Source organism: Microtus oregoni, unplaced genomic scaffold (genome assembly GCF_018167655.1).
Source record: "Microtus oregoni isolate MIOR12 unplaced genomic scaffold, Mior012 000016F_ref0000370, whole genome shotgun sequence".
Classification (NCBI taxonomy): Eukaryota; Metazoa; Chordata; class Mammalia; order Rodentia; family Cricetidae; genus Microtus; species Microtus oregoni.
Window position 1 is genome coordinate 30,377,234 of NW_024543075.1, and position 10,462 is coordinate 30,387,695.

General features: G+C 49.8%; 1 protein-coding gene across 2 annotated transcripts; it reads right to left on the reverse strand.

Annotated features, from left to right (window-relative positions):
• Positions 1 to 250: 250 nt before the first annotated feature.
• LOC121457993 (calcitonin gene-related peptide 2-like) lies at positions 251 to 4,606 on the reverse strand. Of its 2 annotated transcripts, XM_041667104.1 has the most exons (6): positions 4,496 to 4,606; positions 3,367 to 3,462; positions 2,965 to 3,105; positions 1,538 to 1,612; positions 1,124 to 1,302; positions 251 to 404 (listed from the first exon to the last, which is right to left on the reverse strand). In XM_041667104.1, the coding sequence occupies exons 2-5, from the start codon at positions 3,453 to 3,455 to the stop codon at positions 1,149 to 1,151; spliced, it is 459 nt and encodes a 152-aa protein (XP_041523038.1). In that variant the 5' UTR covers positions 3,456 to 3,462; positions 4,496 to 4,606; the 3' UTR covers positions 251 to 404; positions 1,124 to 1,148. The 2 variants fall into 2 exon arrangements, with proteins under 2 accessions (XP_041523038.1, XP_041523039.1); XM_041667105.1 differs by lacking the exon at positions 4,496 to 4,606 and having other exon boundaries at positions 3,367 to 3,523.
• Between the last annotated feature and the right edge of the window lie 5,856 nt (positions 4,607 to 10,462).

The following is a 10,462-nucleotide window of genomic DNA, read 5'->3' on the forward strand; positions in this document are numbered from 1 at the left end:
TACAATTTTGACATTTCCTTACATAAATGTACAATCATGTTCTGAGACACGAAGGCACAGTATCTCCTCTACCAAGAGTCTCCAGAGGCTACAAGAGGCAGTGATTTCACATCTCCCTAAGGGTCAACAGAGCTGCCCCCATCAGTTGGATGACCTTCCGAGAACCTGTGCTAGGGAAGCCTGTGGGAGACGCCATCACATTGACTGACCACAGACTCAGCATAAAAATGATCCAAACGAACACAGAATTAACTCATTTATACTCAATTTCATTCCTCTCCAGTGACAAGGGTGATGTTCTCCGGTAGCTATCAGGATGCAGACATATGCATTGTCTATGGGACCTTCTCATCAGGTCTTTGTTAATAAAATTAATAGACGTGGTGAGTTCAGCTTCACATAACCTGAGATGAAGAGAAGCGAGAAAAGGCAAAAGGAGAGAGGAGAAGAGGGGAGAAGGGGAAAGAAGAAGGATATGGATATGTTGGTAACCATAGTCATCCCTAACATAGCTAATTTATAATTTAGCAGCTCTTCTGCGAAATAGAATCCATGAATTCTGAATTTGGAGTGTGAGAAGGCTTCTAACACTGTCCCTTATTAATACTGGAAGGGATGTGAGGTGTCCTGGTGACCCTGTAATCTCAGCACTTGGAAGTTGGGGCAGGATGGTCAGGAATTCAAAGCCAGACCCTATATACTGAGCCAGCATGGGCAGCTCAGAACCTTCTCAAAAACAGAAGAGAAGCCAAATATGCTGGTAGTGGTGTGTATGTTCATAGCCCTTTGGTCCAAACTGGGGAACACCAACAAGGGTAGAGCCCTGCAGAAGCTGGGCTTGTCTGTCAGGCACCGGAACAGGTAAGGCTTGCAGACCCTCCCCTTTCCAGATCCAGACATTTCTCTTCCTTTCTCTCCTCAGCAACAAGGCACTGCTTCCCTGTGATCTCTCCTGCCATTCTGATTTTAAGTTCAAGCTCAGCTTGAGAAGGAACTCATTACCTCAGGAAGAGGACTAGTACCAGACATAGGAAATCTGAAGGTCATATCCCTGTCAGTGGGCTTCGTGATGTGGGGCTTAGCTCCCAAATCCTTCCTCTCCCAACCCAGAGTAAAAAATCACCTTCATTCTGGGGGCCGTTAGCTCCTCAGTCCTGAAGGTCCCTGCGGCGCCGGCCATAGCCTTTGGAGCCCACATAGGTGGGCACAAATTTGTCCTTCACCATACCCCCTGACCTGCTCAGCAAGTCGGCTAGCCGATGGGTCACACAGGTGGCAGTGTTGCAGGCTCTCTTCTGCGCACTGATATTCAGAATGGAAAGAGAAGATAAGTCTTGTCAGTGAGAGTTGGGGAGGAGCCTACCCCTTGAGAACCCCATGCCTTCAACAAGCCATTTTACAGTAAGTGTTTCTCCTAAGTGCATTTATCAGAGCTATTCAGGGAAATGACCTGAGAATCTTTACCAGAAACTCTTCCCCAAACCATGACCAAATTTAAAACAACAACAACAAAAAAAAAAAAAAACACCCTTCTTACCTTGCTGAGAACAACATTTCCAGCTTCTCCTCAGACGAGATTATCTGATCCTTAGCATGCTGCTTGCTGCGAATGCTGCATCACAGAGACAGCCCATCAAGCCCTGTACCAGCTCGCCTGACGCTAAAGCTGTTTCTTAGTCCCTGGCCACTCACAAGCTTCAGAAGCTGACCAAAGCAATGATCATTATAACTCTGATTTTTCCAGGAAAAAAAAAATGAGTGAGATGGAACAGTTGTGCTTATTTCAGCATTCAGAAGCAGAAAATGAATAGTTATCTAAATACTCTAGAAGGTTCCTTCACTCTCAGATACGGTATAGGACTTCTGTCCTCTCCCTTCCCACCCCGACTCACTGAGGTTCTCATTCACCCTGGAAGCTGCTCTTGCCAGCTTCAGAATGCACACGCGGCAAGTTCAAAAGCAGAAGAGTGCACACGCGGCAAGTTCAAAAGCAGAAGAGAGGAAACCAGGAAGGACACGGAAGAGCTTGCTGGCACCCTGGACACTTCAGGCCCTCTGCAAGCGACCAGCTGTGTTCTTTTCTTGCCCACGTTTCAAGACCAAAGTCCACACCAGAGAAGGTAAAAAAGTCATTCAGCTCCTCTACCTACATGCCAAGAACTTCTCTGTTTAGATTCCCATACCACCAGGGGCTGACCCTGTGGGCAGTCAGCAGGTTAAACCAGGAAGGAGACTAGACACTGGGACAGAGGGTGGGTGGAGCTCAGCTCACACAGACTCCATGGGGAAGGCTTGGGGGTGCAGTGGGCCAGGACAGTGTGGGGAAGGGCGGAGGAAAAGGATGGCTCTTTCTAGCATCCATGAGCTGTTCAGTCTCTCATGCTCAACAGGGAGTTTGGATGCAGGTCAGCATGCTTTTTCTTGGGTGCTGGAGCCAGGCCAGGGTTGGTCTGTTTCCAGGCTTGGGGCCACACAGGCAGCTGACCCTGTAACAACGTGCACACCTCTACAGATGCCCTGGACCTACCTCAGACACTGTTCAACCTGTCGCAGACCCCTCGAATTCCCTTACAATTCCCCCTTGCAAATGTGAAACGAAGCCTTCTTGCCATTATGCAAAAAGCTGCCAAAACCTCCTGACACTCTAACTAAGTCTATCCTCTGATGTCACACTTACCTGTCCTACTCAAACCAGTGCAGCCATGCATCCCCGTGGACGCAAGTCCAACTCCCACAGTAAGCGATCCTACATCTCCTCATTTACTTTCCCAAGAGTTTCAGGAGAAAACAAAATTTCAATGTGTCTAACCAGTATGAGTCCCTCTGGTGGCACTGGGAACCTCGGACTTCCATGGAGGCTGGGAACAATTAACTTAGTTCCTGGAACTGCTGGCCAGTGTCTCTGTACCTCTGTGGAATAGGTCCTCCTGAATAAATGGGGGCCAGGTTGAGGAGGAGCCTTACCTGGAATCCGCAGTCTCCTGCTCCTTCTGCTCCAGCTTCCTGGCCTTCATCTGCTCGTAGTCCTGCACCAGTGCAGCCACCAGGAGGCGCTTTTCCTGGTCGCTGAGGGTAGCCAGGTCTAAGCTGCTCTCCAAGGTTGGCCTGTGGGGATAAGCAAAACTAGCACAGATTCTCGTTCCCTGCCTTTCTCCTCCCCAAATAAGCAGCCGAGTTTCCTGGTCCCTGCTTCTTCCCTAGGTGCTTAGTGCTCAGGTCCAGAGGCCAGTCAGTGCCCACATGAGAGCGTTGATTTCCCAATAACCAAGGGGGGGGGGGGGGCTACAGAACTACGGAGTTGACAGTTGGGGGGGGGGCAACACGAGGGGAGCCAGACTGGAGCCCTCCTGATTCAAGCTAACTTACTTCAAAGGTGCTGCCTGGAGGCTGCTGGCCAGGCACAGGATCCACAGGCTGCTGAGAGCCAGAAAGGGGAGGAACTTTCCAAAGACCATGATGTCTCTGTAAAAAGAGAAGAATGGTACACTGCACGAGGACTGTCGACCCAGGGTCTAGTCCTGCCCCTGACACAAGTACTTTGCCTTCATCTCCCCCACCACTGTTCTTTTGTTTGCCAGAGGGATGTTAAGGATCTCAAAAGATACAGTGTAAGTGGCTTGATAGAGCAGAAATGGCTGGGGGAGGGTAGGTGTGGTTTGCATTCTCTCTTCTGTTAGGAGGAGCTAAAGGCTCTCATTAGCCCCAGCTTGCAGCAGCACACACGTACCAAAGCCCCTTTTGCTCTCATCTTTGAAGAAAGCAAGAACCACCCAGGGCTCCCTGAAGCAGATTTGCCGGACCTCTGCTTTGGATTTCTTACGGGCTGAAAATTTTAAAACCACCTTTTCTGAGCAGTTGCCCTGGGGAGGCTGGAAAGGTATCTTGGAAAGAAGAACTAATCTCTCTCCAATCTGCAACGTCGGGAGAATTTTTTGAGCCCCAATTAAACCGTCTCCGAACCGCAGAAGAGCTGTTCGGCACCTGGTGCTCCACGGTGCACCCCAGCTGCTTGCTGGGGACTGCCAACATCTGAGGAAAGATCGGTACTCCCTAGACCTAGATCAAGAATCTCCCATCCCCAAATTGGATAGGGTGCGGTAAGACCACCTGCTACCAAGGAGGAACCACAGGCATGCCTAGGTGGGGTCGCCCAGCTTTCAGGGTACTCCCACGGGTGTGCTCTAGAATTCCACTCACTCTAGTTAAGAGAAAATGCCACGACCGCACTTTCTGACTGATCCCCGGCTGCAGGAAGGCAGAAATGGATGTGGAATAACTAATCTAGCCAGCAAAGGGAGCCAAGCTGGTTGTGGTGGCGTGCGCCTGTAATCTGCATCCTCGGGATGGATCGCAGGGCGTTCGAGATCAACCAGAACAATAGTAAGGTCCAGATCAGCCTGAATTACTACGGTGTGAAACATTGCATCAAAAAGAACAACAAAGTAGACAAACGGATGGAGAGTGAGCAGAAAGAGTTGAAAAGTTAGTTCCTCACCTGGTAGCTAGAGTGTTGCCACAGCGAGAGCGAAGTGTCCCCTGGAGAAGAGCACACAGGGCTGCACACGCCTTGTCCCCCAGAGCCCTGGTCTCTTATTCTCTGGTCTTGGGGGTGGGGTAGGAGTGGGGGGGTCCGCACTAGATCTCTCCGCCAATCAGAGATCTGACCGAGCTTCCGCGGCGTCATAGCTGGAGTTTACCTATATTCCTGCAGCGAGAAGGAAGCGGTCCACTCTGTCTTTGCCTTGAGGTCACTGCTGAGGAATTGGGCTGGGGGTGGGGTAAGGAGACTTGAGAGAGGGTGGGTTCGTCCAGAATGTGTAAGCAAATCGGAGAGAGTTCGGCGTCACGACCTCTTTAACGCCTGAACTCGAGCCTACAACCTTCTGTTCACCTTTCCAATGGGGCCTGAACCCCCTGGCTGGACTTAGGCAGGGTGAGCAATAGTCCTGGACTCTGAAAGGACTTCAGTTTGATACAGCCAGAAAGGTGACTGTCGCGGGAAGGGGAGAGAGGGTCTTAGGATCCATTAGGGTACTTCCGGCATGCCTGCCCGCAGTCCTTTGCATCGCTAACCTAAAGCGGTAGAAACTGGAGAGTATTGGGGAGCAGGCTAACACACTGCACAAAGCACTGAACATTCTCCTCCCACACCAGACCCTCCAAATGCTGCCCTGTGTTTTTTGTCCCCCCCATCCAAACCCATGACCCCACACTGCGGCAATGGTATAGCTTAAACACACTTCCCTGCGCCCCTGGCGGGTTTGCCAAGCAGCGTGGCTGGCGCTCCCAGTGCCCAGATCTCTCCTTCCTGCTTCTCCACAGCCGCACACTGCAGAGCTTGCCTGCTGAGCCAGGATCCTCCACCCGCCTCCTCAGCAGGCGCGACTGGCAACCCAGGGGTCAGCAGGAGACTTTCACACTCGCTCAGCTGTTGGTTAAACAAGCAGCAGGCAAGACTGCGGGTGCTTTGGCGTTAACACAGCCACTGAGGAACGCTCAGGCTCTCTTGCCTCCAGCAGAAGGCTGTGCGTGCACTAACCCAAATTCACTGAGCTCTTGCCAAAACCCAACTCCACGCTTCTGCTCTCAGTAACAGTCATGAATTATGTGCATACAGTAATAGACACATCGCCACTCTACCGCAATCGTGGGCATTGATCAAAGCACACCCACGAAAAGGGACTATCTCCGGCTTTCCTAAGCTCACTTTTGTGAGTCCACATTGCCCATTCTCCCTGCTCCCAGTGCGTGGAGAAGATAAACCTGAGCCGGAAGTTACTTGAAAGAACCACCACCTACTCCCAAGGATGCTAGCTCCCTCCTCCCCCAAAAGCGAGATTGCTGCACAGGGACCACAAGGACTCCCCTAGTGCCCAGGGAGTGCAGGGGATTCTAGCAATGTGTAGAAAAGACTATGCCTGAGGCTTGTGGAGGTCCACACCGAGTGCTCGGTTGGTTTCTGGGAACCAAAGAACTTCTGGTATGTTTGCCCATGTCCTCTGAGTCATTTTTCTGTACCAGGTCCTATTTGTTGAAGCAAGGACAGTAGACATCTCCCTCCCCCAAGGAAAAAAAAACCCTACTGGGAAACTCCCACGGGCCTCCAGTCCTGGCGAACAAGGCAGTGAGGTGGAATGGGAGGCAGCTCGCCCAGGAACACTGTCGTGGAGCTAGAGAGAGATCAAAGCTGCAGCCAGCAGAGGCCCAGGATGGCTTTGTAATGAATGCCATTGCAGGGCACCCCACCAACGCCCTCTAAAGGGCTTTCTTTATGAAAGCAATATCTCTCTGCATCCATATCCCTGCGCTCACTTCTTCCTGAAAGGAGAATCATGGACATGGCCTTTATTTGAGAACCTTCTCACCAGAAAGTTCTGAAAATAACAGGGTGACATCTGTGTCTTTCTTCCAGGTTTCAGGCCTGGAGTGACTGTGGCCTGGAAAGATAGGTTTGTGAGGTCTGAAGAGCATCTGTAACCTGTACCGCCAGTCCCCACACTACAGTCACTGTCGTTGGGATCTGGCAAAGCTTGTGGTTCAGCAATTCCAGGCAGCATCATTCTCCCCAGGGCCCTGGGCCATCAATAAAGTGGGTGCCTGGGTGAAGACACTCCCACCCCTCAGCTCTGCAGCCTGGTCCAGTCATCAGCCACATGCCTGAGGAAAAGGAAAGCGAGCAGAGGGATATATCCGGAATCCTGATCAGTCTCCTGAGAAACCTCCAAAATATTTATTCAGAGGAACATAGAGCCTTTGAGATTTGACTGGGAGGCCCACATAGTCTCCAAAGACAAGCCCTGCAATGCTAGGACTCTTCCAAAGTGTTGAGACAGACAGGGCAGCCAGGTCACATTCCCCGGATCTGCCTGTACTCTTTACACAGCCCCCAGCCTGCTGCTTACTAACTAGGGTGGAATACGCAGCAGTTTCTGTACAGGTACCCAACATCCCTGCCCTCTAAACTAAGGACAGCCCGTTTAGCAAGTTGGTTATCTTCTTGGAAGATCCACAGGACGGGTTGTTTTACCTCTGTGCACCTAGAATTATTTGATCTGTTTATTTTTTTTCCTTTCATTTACCCAGTGAATGGTGGACAGTATACACAGAACAAACTGGTGAAGTCACAAAGAGTGGAACAGTGGCCCACCAAACACGCCTAGGTCATTAGACAAGAATCAGACAAGGAATTCCTAGCCAAATTAAGCCGGACTGTAGACCCAATTTAGAGCTACTAAGTGGAAGCACACATTGCTGATCCAAAGACATACACCTTTTTATTTAGTAAGAAGAATGAGTGTACCGGAGAACCTTTCTGGAGTCTGTTGCCAGAGGAAGTGCTAAAGGCTTCTCCTCAGGAAACTCCACCAGCTTGCAAAGCAAAACAAAACATTTTCTCTCAACCCAGCTTGGAATTATATTAGTGAATGAACAAGAAAAAAGTCAGTATGGTAATTTGCTTTCTAAATGGAGGAAATTGCATCTTGATTTCCCTGGAACTGGCCTGAGCTTCAAGCTGTCTCCCATCAACGTAACTAGCATAAAGAATACTTTCCTAGGAACATAGCTGGCTTTTTCTTTAAAATAAAATCTCTTCAATATTTTGATGCTCAGCTTAAATACTCCACAAACCATTAGTTTTTAAACCTTGGAAAGGCTTTACACTACTTTGTGCTGTCTGACTTTGGGAGTTCTGAAAATGTATCTGTGATGGTCAGTCTCAGCTGTCAACCTGATGGGATTTGGAGTCGCCCTGAAAACAAATTCTTGGCATATCTGTGAGGGAGTTTTCTAGACTACAGTAACCTCAAATGTGGACTGCACCGTTTCAGGGGCTGAGTCCGGGGTCCTCAGCGGGAGCAGAAAGCCAGCAGAGCAGGTGACGCATTCATTTCTCTCTGCTTCCTGACTGGATGCCATGTGATCGGCTGCCTCAACTCCTGCTGCCACGCCTACTTCAAAACGCCCACTTAAATGTAAGTCATACTAAGCCTCCTCTTCAAGTGGCTTTCTGTCATGGCACAGGAAGAACAACCAATGCCGTGTCTCAACTAGCTGTTCTCTTATCGAATTTCCTAGAATGAATATTCTATACCAGGTCTCCTTCCGCCAATGAGGACCTGCGATGTGCAAGCCCTGACAACCTTGGATCACAGTGACGGACTTCACACAGATCTGTGTACACCCTGTTCCCCAAATAAAAACAATCCCACGCACGCTGCCATTGCATCGATCTCTGTCTCAAATGGGTATCTGAGGTATGCATTGTTGAAACCATATAAATACTGGCCTAGTTCAGCCAGACAGTGCAGTCTGGTGGCATTGACTTGGTCAGTCCCTCTTTCCATCTGCCTGGTTCTCTGTCTACCTGCTTACTCCTTTCCCTTGGATCCCATCTGCCCCTCATCAATTGGCTTCTTCATTTTTATGGAGCTTGCTCACAACTGTGTATTGCCAGTGGCTATGTGGAAAGAATTCTAGATAGGAAATCAATTTTACTGCTCGTTGCAAAAATGTTCGGGACTGTCGTCTATTCCGAGTGCAGCCTTTTGCTGTTGCTAAGGGGTCATAGCCCCCCATACCCTACTTAGCCATGTCTTGAGCTGTCCTATGACGGCCTAGGTGAGGTCCATCCTCATTCATTGTCTGAACACTCAGAATACTTGCAATCTCAAGTTCCATGCCCAACAGTAGGACATTTTCTTGATCTCTCTCTCTCTCTCTCTCTCTCTCTCTGTGTGTGTGTGTGGGGGGGGGGGTTTGCACAAGTATTTGTGTGTGTGCCTGCCTGTCTACCTGCCTTCCCGTCTCTTCCAACTTTGAAGGGGGTTTCTGTTGTTTAAATGTATACTTTTTAAACTCTTTTAATCATATTTTTTTTAATTTTCAAGAGCCTTATTAATCTCTCAATATTCCTTTTTATATGCTTTTTAAAAAAACAGTTCAGTGTATCCTAGCTCTCTGAGAGTATTGAAAATAGATGATCTGATTATTAGGTTATTCTTTCTTTGTCAGGGCAGTCCTTGGCATTTCTAGTCCTTCTCTTCTCTTTCATATGCAGGAGGGGGCAATGACATCCTGAGCTGTGAGGGCAGGAGAGTTGTTTGTATGTGGGCTGCGGGTCAGAGTTACCAGCTAGGAACTTTGACATGTTATTGGGTAAAACTCAAACTAGCACTCGTTGCAAGTCTTCTGCTTGGGTTTCTTCACCATGCTTTAAGAGGAGACCTCTAATTTCTTGTGTGGAGCAGCAGGGTGGAGGTCAAAATGATGGCGTGTGGGAGGGAAGCAAAAAGCAAGGGAAAGGGAGTTAAGAGTCTACCATTTGTTATGGCAATCCTCCATCATTTCTAGGACCCAGGAGAAGTGGGAAAAATCCAGAGTCTAATTGTGCGCCACTCCACACACATCCGCAACACTCCCAGGCCGGTTCCTGGCCCCCCCCACCAGTGCCCAGACTCGCAGACACTTTACCCTCCATCCTTTGTGTTACTGCCTGCAGGAGAAGCCTCTGCTCCAAGCCCTGAGGGTTTCTAAGGTGTATGCTCCCTCACGTCCTTCCTTCCTGTACCAGGTTCACAGCAAGAACACGTATCTGTACATTGTTTTCTGTTTCGCCAAACCGGGTGAAAAGGCTGACCTGAGAGGAGATGTGGCTTCACAGAGCTTCCGGGGCCCTGGCTGCTCTCACTGCAACTGATTCCTACCGTTCCTCACAAGCCTCTGCCCAAGCCCAGAGAAACCAAGATCAAAGGAACATTAAACTCACAGGAGCCCCTACTGGACACTGTTTTTCAGAGTCTCTGTTTCTGCCAGAGAATGAGCAAAGCACGGGCCCTGGGCCCAGGCTGCTCACTCTGAGAGCTTACAGTCTCGAGCCAGTGACGTCAGGAATTACTCAGGTTAGTTCCTCTGAGATGATTAAAAAATTTTTTCTTGGCTCAGACTCCCAGGACCCAAAGTGACTTCTGGCTCTCTGTCTGCGCTGACAGCACGGTTGCACAAGGCAAAGGAGGGAGAATGCAGGTTCTGGAACTTCCCTGTCGCGCTAATCACCGGAAAGTCATCAGCCCTCTCAGAACCTGGGAGGTTTGGTCAAGGTGAATTCCCGCTGTGCGGAAACACGCTTGAAACAGAGGCACACTTTGTAAAGGCCTCATGGATGGACAGTTTCGTCTTAATGTTCTCAGGGACTCCGAGGCAACACCCAAGGAAGACTCTTAACAGTGTGCTTAGTCCTGCCTGAGTGTGGGCCCCAGTGAGCTAGCCTGCTCACCTTCACACTCGTGGCCCTGAGTGTGGACCCCAGTGAGCAAGCCTGCTCACCTTCACACTCGTGGCCCTGAGTGTGGACCCCAGTGAGCTAGCCTGCTCACCTTTACCCTCATGGCTCTAAGTGTGGACCCAGGTGAGCTAACCTGCTCACCTTCACCCTCACGGCCTTGGGGTAGAGCTCCATTCCTTC